We start from the raw sequence: 21,744 nt of genomic DNA, 5'->3' as shown, positions 1-21,744 counted from the left end.
CATATGATCATATTTTTTTTCATCTTTAGCCTGTTGATAGAGTGCATTACATTTAAATAATTTTTTAAATATTGTGTAAGCTTTAAATATCTGGAATAAATCCCATTTGGTCATGTATATTATTATTTTTTATAAAGATCTGCTAGATTCAACTTACTGATAATTTTGTTGAGAATTTTTGCATCTCAGTTCATGAGAGTTATTGATCTGTAGTTTTCCCTTTTTTGTACTATCTTTGTCTGGTTTTGGTATCAAGGTAATACTGGCCTCGTGAAATGAGTCACAAAATGATTCCTTCTCTTCTATTTTTTTGGACATGATTATATAAAATTGATGTTAATTCTTTTTTAAATGCTTGGTAAAATTCTCCAGTGAAATAATTTGGACCTAGAGATTTCTTTTTCAGCTTTTTAATTATAAAATCAATTTTTAAAGTAATTGTAGAACTATTCAGATTACTTATTTCATCCTGACTGAGTTTTTGTTGTTCATGGTTTTCAAAGCACTCTTCCATTTCTTTGAAGTTGTTGAATTTAAAAGTGTAATGTTGTCCATATATTTCCTTATTATCCTTTTAATGGCTATAAGATCTGTAGCAATATCTCCTGTTTCATTTCTGATGTTGGTAATTGGTGGATTTTTTTTTCTTTTTATATTTATCAGTCTAGCTAGAGGTTTACTGATCTTATTGATTTCTTCTCATAACAATCAGCTATTTGTTTCACTGATTTTCTCAAGTGTTTCTGTTTTCAGTTTAATTTATTTCTGATGTTATCTTTATTATTTCTTTCCTATCTGTTGACATTTTAAAATTTCTGTTATTATGTATTTAAACTTAATATTTTGCATTGATTCTTTTCTGTAACTTTTATTTCTGAGATTTTACATCTTTTATTTGTTTCAAGAGAATTTGTTTGAAGCATTTTTTGTAACTGCTGCTTTTCCCTGTTCATTTTTTTTTTTTTTAGAGGGGGAGGTAATTAGGTTTATTTATTTATTTACTTAGTAGCGGTACTGGGGATTGAACCCAGGATCTCATGCATGCTAGGCATGCACTCTACCACTGAGCTCTACCCTCCCCTTTAACAGTTGCTTTTAAATCCTTGTCAGATAATTCCAACATCTGATTCACCTCAGTGTTGCACTGATGGATTGTCGTTTCTTAGTCAAGCTGTGTTTTCACCGGTGCTTGGTATGATGAGTGATTTCCGATTATACTTTGGACAATTTGGATAACATGTTGGGGACTCTTGCTGCTATTCAACTACTTTATTTCAGTGGGCAGCCACCCTACTTAGACACAGAGTGCAGGTCCTGGCCAACTTTTGTGAGCTATAGTTGCAATGACAGGTTGTTTTCAGGGCTCTTGCAATGCTAACATGGGCTGCCTTGTTCTTCTGGTACTTTTGGGCTCCTGCTTTATTGCTGCAGGTGCCTCCTGGGAGGCTTCGTGGGTGTGGAGCAGGTGATGGGTCCCCAGCCAGGCCATTTCTGGGGAGAAAAGTGATGTCAAGAAGGAAGTCTAGTCATACTAGATATTAAAGCATGTCACAACATACAATAATTAAAATACTGATGCAACACTAGAGAGATCATGGAAACGCGGAGTCCAGGAGCATGTCCAACTAACATGGCAATGCAGCATGTCAATCTAGTAGTACTGGGGCAACTGGCTGCCGTTTGGAAAGAATCCACTTTTTAAATAGTAGCCAACTACCCCTATACAGTTTACCGAGTAGTCTCTCTTCTCCCCACTGATCTGAAATGCCGATTGCTTTTATATACTGAATCGATTTCATTGATTATTTTTTAAACTTTTTGTTCTATTCAAACAAGTAATTTATGCCAGCAATATGATTACACTGTTTTATTAGTTTAGCTTTATAATTTGTTGTATTATCTGGGAAAGTAAATACCCTTTCAAACCCTGCTGGTTTTTTTTTTTTAATCAAAGATTTCTAACTTGTGGTTGCCAAGGGGGCGGGCGGTGGGAAGGGACAGACTGGGATTTCAAAATGTAGAATAGATAACAAGATTATACTGTATAGCACAGGGAAATATATACAAGATCTTATGGTAGCTCACAGCGAAAAAAAATGTGACAATGAATATATACATGTTCATGTAGAACTAAAAAATTGTGCTCTACCCTGGAATGCTCTACCCTGGAATTTGACACAACATTGTAAAATGACTATAACTCAATAAAAATGTTAAAAAAAATAATAAAAAATAAAAAATCTGTCAGCAATTAAAAAAAAGATTTCTAGACTAATAAGCAAAATATATCAGAAAGAGAAAAACACCAGCCACAGGGAAAAAATGTATGTGCATATGTGTTTGTATATGTATTTATGTGTGTCTCTCTTTCTATACACACATATATTTGTGTATATAAATACACGTGCATATATACATACATATACACACATACATATATTTGCATAGGCATAGACAATTTTTGGAAGGGCACACAAGAGGCCAAAATGGTTACTTCCAGGGAATGGGACTGTTGGGGATTCCATTGATGAGTGAGGCTCACTTTTCCACTTTGGATCATTCTCTATTTTTAATGTAGTCTTTAAGAAACAAATATGCATTTTAATCATTTAAACCAGTGCGTGGTTTTCTCTGCCAGAAACCCAAGGCTGTACAAGGGCGTATCCTGTATATCAGTGTCCCTCAGTAGTGACTACACATTAGAATTACTTGGGGAGCTTTTAAGAAATACAGATGCCCAGGGACCTGCCCCCAGAGATTCTGATTTCACAGGTCTGGGGGTGGGTCTGGGCATCACCGTATTTTAAAAGTACCCCAGGTAGTTGTGATGTGCAGGCACGGTTGAGAACCACTGCAGTAGATGATGTGAGGCTTTAAAGGGTCCCCAGAAGGCCACTGTGATGAGCTCTTTGAGAATATAATTACTTAGGAATGCAACCCAAAGTAATCCATCCTTTCTCTGCCAGGCTACATGTAGGCATGAGACCGGGTGTACACAAGTCCGGGGGCAGTGGTGGTAAAGAGTTTGCTTGAATGTGTGTGAAAGTATCTATCTCTGTGGTGGCCTTTTTGTCGAAAGATATAGACTCATTCAGGCTTTCCTTAATACATAAGGGATTCTTGTAAACTAATCATGACCATAAAAGATACAGGAATCTCATGGAAAATCAGAAAGAGCAAAACAGATATGTCTCTGGGGCCCAGAATGTGGTTAATACTGGAAGGTTTCAACAGAGCTCCAAGAACCAGGGTTACTTGGAGACCCTCCCATAGGAGGCTTTCAAAATTTTTTCATCTGGAGAATTGCTTTGTTGAAGTGAAATGTGCTTTGGAAGCCTGATCTGGAAAACAGATTAAAGAGGAACCTAAAGAAGCCTAAGGATTGGCAGCAAATCCAGTATTACTGTAGCTCTCTCTGCTTCTCGCCCCTGTGTCTTCTTCCGATGCGCCTCCGTGTCAGCTGACGGATTCTGCCTCTGCCTTCCTGATGGAGGAGCTGATTGGCTTCACCTGGCCACAGTGGTCTGTCCCTGGTTGGATGAAATTTTCCACACTAGCTGACGACAGAGATGGATCCGATGGTTCATGGAGTCATGTGGCCACCTCTAGTCACCTGAGCCAGAGAGGGCATGGAGAGAAGAAGTGGGTGCCAAGAGCTGCCTTGGGACTGCAGGGACAAGGCGTGGGTAAGGCAGCTCCCCTTAGAACAGGGGAGTGGTCAGAACATCCAGCATGACCAGCCTGCCGGGGCAAGCGCTAAGTTGGTCATCAGCAAGTGCTGAACTGGAGCAGGTGTTCAGTGGGGTGTGGAACTGCTTAATTCAAGCAAAGATGTGAAGGAAAAACTGTCAGCAATGACACTGTATGTCTCCAAAGATCTTTTCTTGCCCTACGAACCCAGGCTTTTAAAAGGTCTTAATGGCAGCCTAGGAGGTCAAGAGAATGGAATTCCTTTTCCCTTGGGATTAACTCAGGGCCCTATGTGGCTACTGAGCACCTGGGGTGTGGCTGGTACAAATGTGCTGTAAGTGGAAAAACACACCGGATTTGGAAGCCTTAGTATGAAAAAAAGAAATCTGACATTCTCATTAGTAATTTTTTTTAGTATTGAATCCATGTTGAAATACTATTTTGGATAGAGCAGATTAAATAAAATATGTTATTAAAATTAATTTCCCCTGTATTCCTTTTTTTTTTTTAAATGTGGCTATTAGAAGATGTCAAATTACACGTGGGACTCACATTATCTTTCTCATGGACGGCTGGGTTAGATGGTGACTGCTATCTGCCCCAGCACAGGTCTGGCTGTCAAGATCTGCGTCTGAACGACAGCTTTTTGCTGTGGGGCCCACGTCAGTATCTTATTCTTGGTTCATGATCAGAGCCGTGGAGGCTTATCCCACGCTGGCACTCGCTCTCTCTGCCGCGTAGACTGCAACCCAATTCCTTTTCTCAAATAGAACCACTTAATCCTCTCCTGTGGTTTCCCAGCATCCCAGACCCTGGCAGTGTTGTTTATGACTCTCCCTCAGCAAGTCCTTACAGAACTTGTCTCTACCTCTTTGCCTCTGTTATTCTTTGTCGCCTCGTTTCCTCCTTTCCCTTCCAGGATCGGCACAGAGCAAATGTTTCCCATTCGTACTCTCGTCCACTTCTTGCAAATGTCGTCTTCTGGGAAAGTGTGTTAGACCCAGCAGCCTTCTTTGGGGACAGAGGACTTTTTTCCTAATGCCTCGTCGCAGTTCATCCTGGTTCCCCATGGAATGAAGCTGTGGATGGGGCTAAGTCACTTCTAAAAGTGTATCTACTCCAAGAGTTAATAATGATTTCAGTAAAAACAACTGCCGTTGCCATTTATTGAGTTTTCTTACTGGCCAGGATCTATACTAGGTACAGTACAGGTATTTCTCATTTAACCCTGATGACAACCCCACAAAGCATAGGTGCCGATCCCCTATTACAGGTGGGAAAAATTAATTTCAATGACATTATACACCTTGCTTACAGATCTTGCTAGGAAATGGTGGACCTGGGATTTAAACCTAGATCTATCCCCAAAGTCCTTGCTCTTACTCATTACATTGATACTCCCTCCCACATGCTATGTCACCTCCCAAGTTAGGCAACTCCAAGTTGGAATTCAGTGCTGTGTCTCAAGTGATTATCTATAAGCAAATTTACTGAATGATAACCGTGCTATGCATTTGTGCACTCTTTTGGTGACTCTCCAGCTGACACACAATTTTCACAGGACTATGATAAAGATGGAAAAATGGACTTTTGTAAGGCGTGTTTCACACACTGGAAAAACTGGGCTCCAACGAGATGAAGTGATTCATCTGGGGTTACTAAGTGAGGAACAATCCCAAGCCAAGTGAGAACCCAGTTTTCTTAAAATGTTTATGTTCCTTTTTCATTCCTCATCACTGCGTACTTGGCATTGTGCTGCCCAGATGGCAGAATATGGGGCTAATTCTTGCATCATGACTACCGATTTAACATGAGCTATGTGAAGAGCTTGCAGGCACAGACTCATCTGAGTTTCTCAGCTGTGGGTGTGTCCATCTCATTCATTCAACAAGTATTGCCCGACCCCAAGTCTAGCCAGACATTGTGCGAGCACTGGGCATGGAAGGGTGGATAAATATGACTTTGTCCTAAGGAGCCTTCCTTCTAACGGGGATGACAATCATCTTGCAAAGAGAGTATTATCATCCAGTGCAAAAGTGTGGTCTTAATGGAATATAAAAAGTTCTGAGAAGCCCAAAGGGAGAAGGAAATAACTCTGCTTGGGCAAGTTTCATGGTAGAGGAAACTTCTGAGCTTGGTCTCAATGGACTGACTCTAGAGATGAAAAGCCTGGGTCCCTGAGAGTTCTGCAGAGGACCTCATCATTTTATAACTTCATTAGGTTTTTGAAAAATAAATTTGTTGCCACAGCTCCTTAGAGACTAGTAGCATATAATAGCCTAAGTTATTTATTGGAGAACTTAAAATAGTAACATCAATAAATTCCACAGTAACTTCAAAATACTTTGCCCAGTTGGGCTTCTCCATTTTGACTTACTCAAACTTTCCAATTCTACAAAGCTGGTAAGAATACATGCAAACAAATACAAAGCCCAGAAGAATCATGCCAACTCTTTAAATACCAGTCATTTCAGACAGAGGAAGACTCCATGCCTCTTGTATTTCATGTCCTTTTGACCATGTAAAGAGGTGATCTCTTTCACAGTGGATATTTACAGTGTTCTACTCTCTCTTCTCTTCCAACCATGTTTAAATCTCTTGATTGTAAGTGCCGATGAATTTTATCTTTGGAATATTAAGAGCCCAGATGTATACTCTGATGTGTTTGGTATATTTGGAGCTGGAAGGAAATTATCCTTCTGAGTTTATAAGATGAAACTCATCAGAGCCAAACCTGTGGGGGAGCCTAAGAGGAGACTGTCCCCTATTCTACTGTGGTCCACAAGGTTGTCGATGATTGGGTTTTTCTGATGGCTGATACCAGGCTAGACCGAGTACAATGGACTGTAAGTTTCTGTCCCCTCAAAATCCATATGTTGAAGTCTTGACCCTCAATGTGCTGGTCTTAGGAAGTGGGGCCTTTGGCAAGTAATTAAGTCATAAGGATGGAGCTCTCGTGAATGGGATTAGTGCCCTTATAAGAGAGTTCTCCACCTTCCAGAGAGCTCTCTAGCTCTCCTTCTGCCACGTGAGGAAGCAATGAAAAGTCAGCAGTCTGCAACAGAAGAAAGTCCCCCCAGAACTGGACCATGTTGGCCCCCTAGTCTCGCTTCCAGCCTTAAGAACTGTGGGAAATAAATATTGGTTGTTTATAAACCACCCAGTCTACAGTGCTTTGTTATAGCATCTCGTATTGACTAAGATACCAAGATCCTATACGATGGAGATCTTAGCTAGAAATTCCTAGTTGATAAAAAAGACTCCATCGTGACCTCTTCCTTCTTTTGCTTCCATTTCACTGTTTGGTTCGTTTCCTGGGCGTGACAAGATAGATTTGTACCCTCTATGCATAACCAAGACGGAATGTTCCTTCCGATTCCTGACTCACTGAAGAATAAGGTCCACATCTGCAAAGCTTGGAAAGCATTAGAACTGGGGCAAAATCTTGATATTCCTGGCAGAGTATCTCACCTTCAAGCAGCCTTTGAAGAACAGAACAAAGAGCAAGAGGTCTTAGAACGCCTCAGCAGCACTGAGGATTGTTGGTGAATATCAATATTGTGTTGAAAACTTTCAAGTGAATTGCTTGGTAGAAGAGGTCACAAATGCAAGGGGCTGCCTGCGGAGAAGGTGAGCTCCTTCCGGCTGGGTGTTACAGCACAGGCTGGGTAGGCATTTACTGGAGAGCCACGCATAAGACAAGGGTTAGACCGAAGGTCTTAAGATCCCTTCTAACTTCCAGACGCTATTATTTGCAGATCCGTGGTTTACCTTGTGCGTTCGTTGCTCTACGCTTGCACTTAGTACATTCTTCTGTCACAATATGTCCAGGTATTTGTCTCCCCCTCGAGACTGAGAAATCCTTGAAGGAAGGGCAATATTTGTACTTTTCCATCCCAAGCACTTAGCACAAGTGCTAGTGTATAGGAGACACCAAGCAAATATTTATCAAATGAATGAATGAATTCATTTAATATATTTATACCTCTAGACTTTATGTATATCTTGATTTATAGTATAAGTTATCAGCAAGCGCACTTGTTTGCTATGAGGGTGTTCACATTCCTTAGAACCCATGGCCGCTTAAATGCCTGGATGGTAGACTATGCCGTCTGATTCCCCAAACACGGCATTCCTGGTTAATTCATCTCTTCTCTACAGATGGAGCTATGTTAAGTCAGTCAAGGCAGAATCAAAGCATGGCCAGAGGTTTTCTGAATTTGTGTTTCTAGATTAAGTTGCCCTCAAACCAGAAATGATCCTGGAGGTACTGATTAGAGGTCTAGGTGTGACCTGGCTGCATTGGGGAGGCAGGTGTCTCTGGATAATCAGAAGTGTAGTTTCATCTGGTCCTGGGGAGGGAGGCAGGTGTGTGATGGGCAGGGGCTCCAGCAGCATGCTGGCAGAGGAGCAAGGATCACACTGAAGTGGGAGCATCAGTGGGAGAATCTCAGCCAGTTAGACCAGATGAGAAGGTCAGATTAAGGCCAGGAAGCAGAGGCAGATAGGGTGTGGTTTTCAGGTGGAAAAATTTCCAAAGAAGCAGAGGATGTGGGTGACGTCGCAAAGAGAGTACTTTCCAAAGGGACACGTCTGTGCTTGTGCCAAACATCGCCATTCATTCAACAAATACCTATTGGGTGTTACCTTGCGAAGCCACTGTACCAATGCAAGGGATACGGGTAAACAAGATCTCTGCTTCCAAGTAAGTAAACTATGAACTAAACTCTACAGACATACCAACAGTTACAGTGCAGTGTGATAGATGCTGTCAGGAGGTAAGCCCAGGGGAGTCTGGGGGACGCGTAGCCAAACCTAAGACGAGAGGTGAAGGATAAGCTGCAGTTTGCAAGGTGAGAAGAAGAACCGCCTTGCCCCAGCTCTAGCAAGGGCTGAATATCCCAGAGACCAAGTGGGGAGCTTATTCAGGGGCTGCAAATACTTTGCTATAATTAGGTCTTACACGCCATGTGGAGTGGCCCAGACTTTCTCGTGGGAATAATGAATCATTGGAGTGTTTTGATGGAGGAGTGACATGATCAGATTTGTGCTTTAAAAATATTGCAACAAAGCTTGAGGAAAGTGTTGGAGGAAAGAGAGACCAAGAACCCATGGAAGTCACTACAGTATCTCAGTGAGAGGTGATGGTGGCTGAACTAAGGCCGAGGCGATGAAAGCAGAGGGAAGGAGTTGCATTCTTGAGAGATTTGAAAGCTAGAATGAACCAAGGTTGGTGATTGATCAGATATAGAAGTAATCAACTAATCAAGGATGGCCAGTTTCTGGCTCAGGTGGCTGGGTAGGTTTCTTGCTCTAGAGGCAGCTTTAAAAAGAGAAGAGCATTTGCCAGTTTAAGGAGAGTTCTGGTGGCTGAGGAGCCCGAGTCCAAACTCCTTAAGTCCAAAAGTCCATTTGGCCTCACACTACACTCTCAGGGTAGGCAGGTCACCTTTGGGAGCTTAATGGTGTCTAATATCTGGCCAGAGTCTGTACCCACACTGGCCGTTATCATTTATTCATTCATCCCATCAACCAGTATTTATTAAATATCAATTATGTAATCATAGCATCCCAGTATTTTATAGATCCCAGTGTCCAACTCTGCTTAGTTCTTCTCTTTCTCTCTCTCCTTTTTATCACTGTTTATTTTTTCAGCTTTATTGAGATATAACTGACAAATAATATTGTAACATATCTAAAGTCTACATCATGATGATTTGATATACATGTTCACTGTGAAATGATTCTCTCATCTAGTTAACACATTCATCATCTCAAATATTTCTTTTTTTTCTTTTTGTGAGAACATTTAAATTCTACACACATAACAAATTTCAACCAGGCAAAGCAGTGTTATCAACTATAGTCACTGTGTCACACATTAGATCCTCAAAACTTGTTCATCTTAAAGCTGAAAGTTTCTGTACTTAGACCAACCTCTCCCTGTTTCCCCCACCACTCTGCCCCTGGAAACCACTTCCCTACTCTCCATTTCTATAAGTTCTACTTTTTTTTTTTTTCAGGGTTTCACATGTACATGATACCATGCAGTATTTGTCTTTCTCTGTCTGGCTTATTTCACTTAGCCTAATGCCTTCTAGGTCCATCCATGTTATTGCAAATGGCAGGATTTCCTTCTTCCTCATGGCTGAATAATATTCCATGTATATATATCCACACACATATCACACCTTTACCTATTCATCTATTGACAAGACTCTTGGCTCTTGTGAATAGTGGGTCTATGAACATGACAAATGTATCTTTGAAAGAGTGCTTCTCAAAGACAGAATTACAACTATGAGTTTTCAACAGTCTTTCCCACTCTCACCACCCCACCTTATCACACATTTTATTGTTCGAGCTGCCTTGTGGTTGCATTTCTTATTCCTAGGGTTGCATTAATTTTTTTCTCTTTTAGTTTCTTTTTCATGGACTTAGTCTTTGATAAAATTTTGACTTGGATAGAGGTTAAACATTTTATAGAAAACTCTGAATATGTTGTTTTATGTGGCCAGAAGCCTGGAAAATATTTTCTAGCTGCTAGAGTTTAATGAGCAACTCTGGGGTTTCCTGTGACGGATGTGTCGGTGTTAGAGTTTCAGTAACAGATGTGATGGATCAGTTTTCCTCGAAATACGTGTGTTTGATGCAATTTCATTTCTCATTTTATGCTTGGCTTTCCCAAGCTGAGGTGTGAGATTCAAGCATCAAAGAAACCGGCAGAGTTTTCGAGTTGAAGTTAATGAAACACTCAACACGAATTTTTGAAGTTTGGATTAATAAATAAAATGTATGGATGTGAATGCCTAACTTCACTTATCCAGAAGACACCATCTTGCAAATCTGCTTCCTGGGGTCCAGTGGGTGTCTAAGCCACTGGGCCAAGAGGGATGGGGCATCTACTTTGAAAACCCCTCTCCAAGGGTTCAGTGAAGCTCTAGTTTTGTCAAACAAAGCTATTAGAATCTCCAGCTCACCTCTCAAGGGTACCGCAGGGATTGCTATAATGTTTTTGAATGACCAATCTGTTGTAAATTAATGTTGCTTTTCGTGATAACTACCATGAATTACAAATAGAATAAACACAAAATTGTAAAAGAAGACATCTAAATCATTAAGAGTGGGAGAGGGAAGCAAGGAAAGCCACCAAGGAAAAGCAAGGAAAACAGTGTGGAGATTTCTCAAAAGACTAGGAATAGACTTACCATATGACCCAAGAATCCTGCTCCTGGGCATATATCCAGAGGGAACCCTACTTCAGGATGACACCTGCACCCCAGTGTCCATAGCAGCACTAGTTACAATAGCCAAGACATGGAAACAGCCTAAATGTCCATCAACAGATGACTGGATAAAGAAGAAGTGGTATGTTTATACAATGGGATACTACTCAGCCATAAAAAACGACAACATAATGCCATTTGCAGCAATATGGATGCTCCTGGAGAATGTCATTCTAAGTGAAGTAAGCCAGAAAGAGAAAGAAAAATACCATAAGAGATCACTCATATGTGGAATCTAAAAAACAAGCATAAATACAAAACAGAAACAGACTCATAGACATAGAATACAAACTTGTGGTTGCCAAGGGGGCTGGGGGTGGGAAGGGGCAGACTGAGATTTTAAAACATAGAGTAGATAAATAAGATTATACTGTATAGCACAGGGATATACAAGATCTTGTGGTAGCTCACAGAGAAAAAAAGTGTGACAGTGAATGTATGTATGTTCACGTATAACTGAAAAATTGTGCTCTACGCTGGAATTTGACACAACATTGTAAAATGACTATTACTCAATAAAACATGTTTAAAAAATGTTGCTCTTCAAGGATGTGGTATGATTGTTAATGTTATTTCATAATTGGTGAAGATATAAGATGTAGAGTATTGAGTTCATTTGATTAAATGATGATGCCAGTGTGGCCATGGCCCAGGATTGCACTTCTATTCCAGACTTGTTTTTAGTTTTGCACAGAGAACACGCCTCGTCCCAGTGGCTGACTACCTCTGGCCTCCCTCAGCCCCGTCTCACGTGCCCAGGCTGATGTCTCACTAATGGGCAAGTAACCCAGCTTTCTCAGCCCACTAATGTGCGTGCATAGGGCATCTTTGCATGTAAGAGCATATTATTATAGACTGTAGGTCTTGGAAGACTGCGCACAACTTTGACAGCATCTAATCCTAACTCCTTCATCTGAAGTTAAGGAAACTGAGCCCCAAGAACATAAGTGAGTTTGCCCAAAGTCACCCAGTTAGTGCCAGCGTCAGGGCTAAGATCTGGATTTATTGACAAGTCTAATGTTTTCCCTATGGCATTGTGTTATACCCACTCTGGTCTAGAATTCCTCTCTAGAAATTTGGGGTGCTTAGAATGAGCACAAATCCCTAATAAGCCAGTACCCAATAAAGTGCAGTACCATCTTCGGTACCTTCTGGTATTTTACTAGAGATTTTTGGTTGGTTGTTGCAACTCCTAAGAGGATCACCCTTCTCTAGACAGACAGCCGAAAAGCATCATGTCAGTCTGCCGTGTCTGCTGTCAGACGGGCGGTATAGGAACCTGCAGGGCAACTGTGAAGAGCATTCTCGAGACCAAATCAAGCCAGCTGCTCTGATTCCAACAAATGATAACTGGTGCCCATCTTAATTGGGCTGACAAGATTTCCGCTGTGGTGGATGTCCCATTTGCTGTACTCACAAATTAGGTCAATCAGTCATGTTCAATTACTCAGCCTTGTCCACAGGAGGACCTGCCACACACAGAGTGTTCTCTTCATTCTCTTTGTGATGTAGGCAGAAGTTTGGCCATGAGTTGTAATCTTCCCAGATACAGTTTATAGGGAGAGATTCTCCAGGCTGGACTTCTCGGAGGCAGCCAGTAGGGCGTCCTTTGCGTGAAAGCAAGAGCTCTCATGTCATGGGCGTATCAGGGTTTTCAAGAGGAAATGGAAAATTGGTCTCCACAGCTCTTCTAGGCCCTGGGATTTTCCTTTGAAAGGATGTTTATGGTGTACTTTTTTTCAGGCTATAAAAATAATGCATGTTTATTATGGAAAATGCAGGCAATTACAAAGAAAATAAAAAGCACTCGTTTTGGCCAATACGGTGGAGTTACTTTCAACCTTTTTATTCTATTTTCCAGTCATTTTTAAAGGCATGTATATACCTCATATACCTATTTATTTTTATGAAATTGATATCCTACCCTGAAATTCTAGGATTCTACAAAGCATGCAGAACTAAACACGGGAACGTCCTTGCCCAAAGCCTGGCACGTGATAGTTGCTTCATAAACATTTGTTAACTGAATGGAGAGGGAAGTGTGGATGGTAGACTTGAAGTCTCATTGTAAGCGCTCCCACTCAGGGCATGCCCAAATCTTAACAGCAATCTTTGCATGCTAAAGAAACAGAATGAACTAGAAACTGACTCCTTTTCTTCAAGAAAGTGTCCCCCTCCCAGGAGAGCATTAGTAGTCATTTATCTCCATTTTTTTTGTGTGTGCTCATGATTTATTTCAGGAGATTCCATTTGATCTGAGAGCTGCACAGACACAAGACTTGCTGGGAGCATGGACCTCGGTGAACAGTGGCCTCTGGAGGAAGGAGCCTGGTTGTCTCATGCTGGAATTCATCATTTTGCCAACACCAGAGTGGGTATGGTGGCTTTTGCTGTCCCTGATACATGTGGTACACGTCAAGTCCTGCCCTCATTGTGTCAACCCAGCTAGACTCAGTATGTGGCCAGTGCTATCTGTCTTTTCGAAAGCACCCAGGTAGAGAGGAGAGGGCGTGGACTTGGGAGTCAGACGGATCTGGATTCAGATCCTGAATTTCCTTCTTATAAGCTTATATGGCCTTCAGAAAACCTGTTTCTTTAGCTCTAACATGAGAGTAAGATGCTTACTTGTAAGGCTGTGATAAGCATCGTGAGAGATGTAAGCTGTCATTGACTGAGCCCTCACCCTAGGCAAGTGGGAAGTTAGCCATGTATCTCTGAGCACCTAACATGTGTCAGGCACTGCGTTCCTGCCTGTCTCCTCCTCTCCCTTACTCTCCCCTCCTCTCTCCCCTCTCCTCTCCTCCCCACAGCCCTACAGAGATTAAGGTTGAGGATAATGCAACTGGTATAAACAGACTAGGTCAGTTTGCCTTCCTCCTTTTCCTTTGTCCAAGCATCTGATTAATGCAACTCAGCGTTAACTGATGGGGATGTTGTTACTGCCCTAGAGTGGAGCCCACATGTGTAGGAACCATAACCCTGACATAGAGCTGTGGTCCTCCATCAGGTCTAAGAGTCTACCCCATCGCTCACCCCCCAGATCCAATGGAGATCCACTTTGGCGGTAGGAGCCACACTATGGATGGGGAGAACAAAGGCCACTGAATTGAACACATTCAGCTCATGTTTTTAGAAAAGATATGCCTCCCATTTGTTGTTGTTTATTCCTTCACCCAATAAATATTGAGCATCTCATCTGTGCCCAGTACTGGGAATACAAGAAAAAGCAAGATAGACTTGGAGATGACCAGACGCCACTCTCTACTGTGCTCCATCTCTAAAACGGGCAACTTATTCAGCAGTAAGCATTTACTGAGCTTCTGCCCTGCACCAGGGTACATCTCCCAACCAACACTGCTGTCTGCAATGGGAGGTTCCCAAAGGGAAACTTGAGACTCTGAGAAAGGAAACTTGGATGCAGTCCAACTAAAAACCAACAGCCATTCACTCCTGTGTCCTGTCACACTGCCACCCTGGCCACTTTTTAGAGGTTCTCAAGCTACTCTCTCCTCGTAGCTCAGGGACTAAAGATGAACTTCCTCAGCTCAACACACAGCCTTCCTTCCCTGACCTGACCTCTGCCTCTCCAGACTTATCTCCTGCCACTCATCACTTAAAACAAACCCCTTCCTCATCACTGACTCAGTCTCCCTCTGGATCCTTGAATATATCATGCACTCACACACCTGGGAACCTTTGCAAAGGCTGTCATGACTGTACGACTTCTGCGTGGCCAGCTCCTGTGCATCTTTGAAGCTCCAGCTTAAGTCATTTACACTGGGAGCTCTTCCTGTGGCTGCCATCTACCCACCCCCATCCTGGTATGAAAGAGAGGTCCGTCCTCAGGGCTGCCAGAGAATTTGCAGATTGCTGAGTCACAGGGTTTGTTATGCTGCATTGCAACTGCATGTAGCCTAGACAGCTTGTGAGCTTCTTGGGGCAGCTGTCTTGTTTCATTCACCTTTGCGTCCCTTTCCCTAGGAGCCTGGCAAATGCTTGATGTGTATTTGGTGGCCGGCTGGCTGGGTGGCTTGATGAATGGATGGATGCATGAGCAGGTGATGGCTAGGACCACATCCCCTGCAGATTTCCGCTTTCATGAAGAATTTTTTTAACTATGGCAACCCAACTCTTTGCACAACTGCTTCTGGCATCACTGATCACTTTGCCTTACTTTCAGCACAGATAGTGTTTCATTCAGGACCCCAGGCTTGTTCACCAAAGCCAGATGGCAGAGGAGAGAGCTGAGTAGGTGTGGTTTGTCTGCTGGGGCTTTTGTAACCGAGGTGATAGAATCTTCCATCTTGGAATCTTAGAACTGAAAGAAGTCTTGGGGATCACTGTGACAAAGGGGTGGCTGGAAACTGCTTACTGAGGCCAGCTCCAAGCACTGCCACACACCTCCTGGAGTTCACCTTGTCATGTATCTGCGGTCTCTGGGGTGTGGCTGCTAGTAGGAAGGGGAACCAGACCTGTGTCTAGATCTGCCTAATGGGGAGGCACTGCTCGAAGGGAAAGTGAAGAGCTTCCAGGACTGATGGAAAAGCTTAGCTCTGGTGGATACTGTGATACCTGGCCCCCGTTGAGACTATCAGTCTGTGATGATGGAGGCGTCCAAGACCGAGTATGGTAGTGTCGCCGTATGTGGATGAAGCACCGTCACAGGGAATCAGGTGGCTGAGATGTGAAAGTCCTTGTGAGCAGAGGTATGCGGGTGGTCCTCAGAGGCTTAGGCTGGGGTTCAGGGAAAGGGCTCGGGTCCTAAGAAGACTAGGCAGGGTGGCAAAATGGGAATGTGGTGAAATCTTGAAGAGAGAGGAAGAATCTTGTACTCAGAAAGAAAGTGGGAGCCCCACTGTGCCATATCTAAGTCAGAATTTGATGAATTACAAAAAAAATTTATAATAATTTATTAGGTAGATATATTACACCAGATATTATGCTAAGCCTTTGTGTGTGTGTGTGTGTGTGTGTGTTTTGCACCACTTTATTTTAACTTCTTTTAACAGTAATGCATTTACATAGTTAAAAAATAAAAACAAAATTAAAAGGTAAGTACTGGAAAGTCTCACCACCCTAAGCCTTTTCTGTATCGATGCAGACTGTCGCAATTCATTCTCATGACAACATTATTTTCCTCTTATAAATGAAACAACTGAGCCTGAAGAGGCTGCGAAACTGCTCAAGGTCATTGGCAGAGTGGGTATTCGAACCGAGGTCCGCCCAACACCACGCCACACCAAGCTCCCGCCCCACCGTTCGCCCCCCACACTCCCCACTCTGCCTTCCGCCTTCTAAGGTTAAGCCTCTCGTGGCCTAGTTACGGGTTATGAATTTTTTGTTTGTTTGGTTTTTTGTTTGTTTGTTTTGCTGCTGATTTCATTGTCACAGTAGGAAAGAGCACGAGCCCTGAGCACAGCCGGAAAACAAACAGTGCTGTCGTCCTGTGTGGATGGCCGTCCAAGGCCCTCCCATGGCCGCCTCGGCGAATGCATTGCCAAGGCTCTGACCCACCTGCTTCAGAACATCTCTCCTCCACCCTCAGCCCCACGTCCTTCCTCTCCCAACACTAGCCCAAACCAGCTGCTCCATCTCTGCGGCCCATTGTGGGCTAATGGGGTTTATGTTTCTAGCGAGGCAGCCGGGAAAGTCCTGGAAGCATCCAGGCCTTGAGGTTTTCTTCTTGGCTTCGTGGAGTCCTCCGAGAACCACATTATCTGCCAGGGAGGCTCAGTCATCCCGGTGAGTCACAGGCCTCGAGGCAGGGCCAGATCCACGCAACATCTGCCTCTGTGTTATCCTTGGAACATCTCAGGCTGCCAGGAGGGTGTGTCAGCCTCCCAGAAGCTGGTGGGGGGGAACCCAGGATGTCTGGGGGCGATACGGCATCTCTGCAGGAAAGTCCCTCTGCCACTCCCGCTTCCTGCACTCCTACAGCGCCCTCCAGGACCTGGGCCAGTGCTCTTGCGAGCTTCTTTGACAGGCCTGGAACACATTTTCCAAATGAAATCATGTGCAGTGCCTGACACACAAAACGGAAGGGGCCAGAGCCCTGTTTCTGATTGGTGCCGGGTAAGCTCATCTGACATCCTTTGCTTTGCCAGCTGCCACCTCAGACGCGTGGGGATCTGGTGCAGGAGGGGAGGCCTTCATAGCCCTTCTCAGTTAATCTAGGAAACACTTCTTCTTCCTGTTACGGATGTGCTCACTCAGCTGTTTGAGAATCCTACTGCTATTCGCTCTTCCCAGGGGACCCAACCTGCGTAAGCTTCTCATTAGGGGGAGAGGCAGGAAGTGTGGGAAACATAACCTGGCAGCAGGGGCCAGGTGCATCTAGAAATTCAGTGGTGCTGTTCTCATTATGGTTATAAAAACAGGAAGGAGTGGATTTCCCTCCTGGTGCCTCTCAAGGTCAGTGAGAGTTTTAATAGGTCAGGAAGGAAGGAATTTTTCTGAGTGTAGTCTGGGTGCCAAGAGCTGCTCTGGATATGATTTCATTTGATTCAAACCCACATTGAAATCTCTTCCAGTAGTTTTTATTGTCCCCATTGTGCAGATGAGGACACTGAGGCTTGGGAAGGCATGATAACTAAGCCAAGCTCATAGAGTAAAGGCCAGCAGAGCTCCCATTCACACTCAGGCCTTGCTCCTCCAGGTCTCTGCTCCGTCCATGTCACTTCTCTGTCAGTTTCAAACGGCGTCTCCACCTTTCTCTGAAGCCTGATCTTTTGTGTCTATTTCTCTTGCATGCAGTGTGGTAAAAAGATGAATACCATGAAATCTGTTATCCATGGTCCCCTGTTGGCATTTGTTTTAATAAATTTCATAAAGGTCTTCTCATTTCACACAGGAGATCACAGCCAGGCAGGTTTGGAGACTTACCAAAGATAAGCGGCAAAACGAGGGCTAGAACTCAGGCGTCTCCTTCCAGCACCTACACTATGCTGACTGCTAAGGCCATAGCTTCTTGAAAGAACCATTTAATGTGAAAGAAGAGAGACTCTTGGGTAGTCCAGGCAGACTCGATTTGCCGTGTCTAAAAGAAGCAATCCCCCCTCAGGCCTCCGTCCAGGAGGCTGGGGTGGAAAATGGGAGATCGGGATGGTCTCTGTATCTCAGCAGAAACTCACATCCCTTCTGTGGATTTCTCTTTTAGTGGTTGAGTCACAGATTTCAATGGCAGCAAATGTTCTTGTCCTTAATCTTAACAGAGGGTATTTTGTCTGATTTCACTCAATAGATCCAACCGAGTGTGAGCTGGAAGTGTATGATTTTCCTCTGCAGGGACTTTTTTCGTGTATTTTCGGAATGGCTCTTTATTCTGATTCATGTCCGCATACACCTTCTAGTCGCTTCTTGGCTCAGCCAGAGTTTATTTCCTTTGATATGATATTGAGTGAGGAGGAGTCTTTTAAATCTTCATCTCTATTCCATAGTTGGTAACAGGAATCCTGGGGGCAGGGAGAGGCTGGATGGATCCAATCTGTTTATACATTTCATAAAATACCTTGCTTTTGTTAATAGCATCGAGTGCATTGGTATTTGAATTTTTCAGAGGCCATATGTAGCGTTTTTACCAAAATGAATCCTTGGTTTCCTGTCAGACTTAATATCATATCATCTCTTTGCTTGTATTGTTTCTGCTCAGGATAATGATTTTTTTTTCAGGTGAGATATAGTGAATTATTCTTCCTAAAGAGCCCATCTCTTCTGCAGGTTATCAAACACTTAAAGCAGTTATCTGAGACTTGCTTTTCCTTGAAGGGAAACAAAGCAACTATGTTTTCTTTCTCCCTTTCAGCAAGGATTATAAAAAAAAAAAACAAGTGGGGTTATGCTACAAGAAAAGAATATTAAAGCCCCAGAGACGGAGAGATGTCCTTTGGGCCAATTTGGCCCTGAAGCTAATGCTGCGACCAATTAAGCACAAAATTCTCTTTGATGAAACCGGCTGGGTGGGAGCATATTCTCCCTGCTGTCCTCTGTTGCCTTGTCCTAAGAGGATGCAGCTAAGAGACAGGATGATAGGAGAAAGTCATGTCGTGCTCAGGCAGCCCCAGCCCCACTCTTTCCTCCTGATCAGTCCTGCTCACGCTCCCCAGTGTGAGGAGGGGAGGAGGGGGTGAGCATTGCTTCTTCACTCTGTTCTGCTGTTAACTAGCGCAGGGCCTCCAGGAGACAGAAGGCTACCTGCAGAGAAGGTGAGCCGAGGGCGACACCAGGGAGGAGAGGCAGGCAGGCGGAGGGCTCAGCCTGCTTTGTTCTGTCTTTCCTGCTTGAAACTGGTGACCTTCCAGGGGTTGGGGCCAGGAAGGCTGTGCACAGATCCTAGTGGCCTCTGGCTACCATCCTAACTTGTTCTTAGGACAACTGTGCAGCTTTTTCTTGCAAAGGGAATTGATAACGTACCTTGGCTGAAAAAAACTTCTCCCCATGTGGCATTTAGCCCTCCCCCATCTCTTGAGGGAAGATGCTGTCTGTATGAGATCGCATCGCCTCCTTTTCTCCACTGACCAAGGGGCTGTGTAGTCCCTGGGGAGCCCCACAGTCAAGGCAGCCCATAGTTGGGGGCTGACGGCATTCCCAGACTCCTGTGCAGAGTGGTCTGTGTCCACGGCTGCAATGCCATAGCACTAAGCAGAATATTAGTGATGGGTGTTAAGCTAGGAACACCTCTTCTAGTCACCCCAAAAAGCACTTGGAGGGTGCTTTTAGCTCTAGAAATGGATCTAAGAATTCCTTTGATCCTAGAGCTATATTCAACATTGCTATATGACCATACTTCAGTGAGAATTGAGGGTTCTGATTAAGTGAGTTTTCCAGATGACCGAATTGTAACCCTTTAAATGCCTCAGTTTTGTTCAAGATTTTCTAAAAGTTGATAAAACTTTTTTCCTATGACTTTTTATACACTATCTTGATCTACTAAACAGCAAATAATCACACCTCAGTTTATGACATGGGATGGGATCAAAATTTTAGTTAGAAATGTATTGTCTTTAATTTGGAAGCCATACTATGAAACCCAGCTTGTTTAAACAATTCACATACGTGTTTGAATATGCTTAAAAAATAATCTCTACCAGGGCACACAGGAGGCTGTGGGTGGTGTTGCAGTCTGGGAATGGAGACTGGGAGAGGGTGGGAAAGAGGACCGCCATTTCTCAGTTTACACCCCACAGTACTAAATGTTTTTTTCCTCACTGTGAATATATGTTATTTTCTTATATAATAAAAATTAACTTAAAACATTTGTAACTATATATATTCTATAACATCATTAATATTAATTAATATTATATTATTAAATTTATATATATGAAGAGATATTAAAGCTAAGAGTTGGATTCCCAGGCTAGCTCCCCAAAGCCTGTTCAGCTCAAGACGTGGTGGGTAATAGTAGGAGTGGACATCAGACAGCAGCCCCCTGTGTATTCTGTTTCTATGGAAAACCTGCATCCCAGAAAGAGTTCACCCTGAGCGCCAGAAACATTTCCTCCTTGCTGCTTTCTCCCCACACGTCCCACTTTCTAATAAATGTTGCCCTAGAAATAGGACCGGAGACTCCTCCCTGTGCTCAGGGGCCATGGCAGCAGGAAGCCCAGTGTCCTCCTAGCACAGTCAAGAGAGGAGACTCCAGCAGGCTCCAGCCCTCTGTGTGGGAGGGAAAGGAGCATTTCTCCCTACGCACCCACTGTGTGCCAGGCACGGTGCTTGGTTTCTCTCATACTTTACCTGTTCTGCTGTTCCTGACAATACAGTGAGATAAGTATTATTGTTACGAAACTGAGGCTCTGGGAGATTTAGTAACATTCCTGTGATTTCTCCCCTAAATATCTGACAAAGCTGAGATTCCAACCTATAAGATTGTGCACCGTCCTTTATAACTCAGTGACCCTCCTGCATAATCATTTCTTTGTAAAAGACCTATAAAAGTTAAGCATGGGTAGGCTCTTCGGACACTGCCTGAGGTTAGCAGGGCCCTCTGAAACAATTAGAAAGTGAGCAACATGAGGGCAGGAACCTGCTCTGATCATCTTTGTATCTGCATTGCCTAGCATCATCCTGGAAGTGCGATAAATTCCTCATAACTGTTGTTTGAGTAGCAGGAAACATTATTCTTTGCTCTGCTTCCTAAGAGAGAAAATTAGAATCATCCATTTTAGAAAAATTGTCAACAGCAAATATTGAAACAAGAAAAATATTTTCTCATTAACCTTCAGTTGACTAGGAAATTCAAAGAACTGAAATGTTGTAAGGAAAGCTCTGGGCTTATGAGTCATCCATTCACGGGAACAAATTGAAGAGGCACCCATTGTGAGTTAGGACAACTTAGCAGGTGCCAGAAACTAATCACCTGGTAGAACATTTGCAGTTCCCCATCCCTATGGGGAATGCTTGGTCCCAACTCCACATAACCAGCTTTCAAGCTGACTCTTAGAAAACAAACTAAAAGATGGGATAATAGACATTCCCTTAATTTGAAGCATAATCTGTGGTCAGTGATTCCCTTCAGTAAAGGAGAGAAAAGAACCCACGTTTCTCAGCTGTAAAGAAGCATGCCATCTCAGAATAACCAACATTGACTTGATTTTCACAATGTGACAGTCTGTCTTCTACAGGCTCAAGGGCTTTAGTTTACTGCATTCTTGCCACAACTGTATGAGTTAGCTATGATGATCATCTCCATTTTTACAGAAAACTAAGATTGGCAGAAATTAAACTACTAGTTAATAGTGGAGCTGATATTAGAAGCAAGGTCTGGCAG

At 43.2% G+C, this 21,744-nt stretch overlaps 1 protein-coding gene across 3 annotated transcripts in view; it reads left to right on the top strand.

Annotated features, from left to right (window-relative positions):
- AMOTL1 (angiomotin like 1) overlaps window positions 1-21,744 on the top strand; it is a 155,480-nt gene that overhangs the window by 8,051 nt on the left and 125,685 nt on the right. The window contains exon 2 of one of the 3 annotated variants that reach the window (XM_015241304.3): window positions 13,217-13,351. The exons of 1 other annotated variant lie outside the window; for it this stretch is intronic. In XM_015241304.3, coding sequence (XP_015096790.2) covers window positions 13,267-13,351 — 85 coding nt within the window. In that variant the 5' untranslated portion in view covers window positions 13,217-13,266. Of the gene's footprint in view, window positions 1-13,216; window positions 13,352-21,744 lie in introns of those variants that run through there. One more of the 3 variants, XM_072968953.1, reaches the window with a different exon arrangement.

This window comes from Vicugna pacos, chromosome 10 (genome assembly GCF_048564905.1).
Source record: "Vicugna pacos chromosome 10, VicPac4, whole genome shotgun sequence".
In the NCBI taxonomy this organism is placed as follows: domain Eukaryota; kingdom Metazoa; phylum Chordata; class Mammalia; order Artiodactyla; family Camelidae; genus Vicugna; species Vicugna pacos.
Note: the sequence above shows the minus strand (reverse complement) of the source record. Positions and strands in the feature narration are given on the sequence as shown.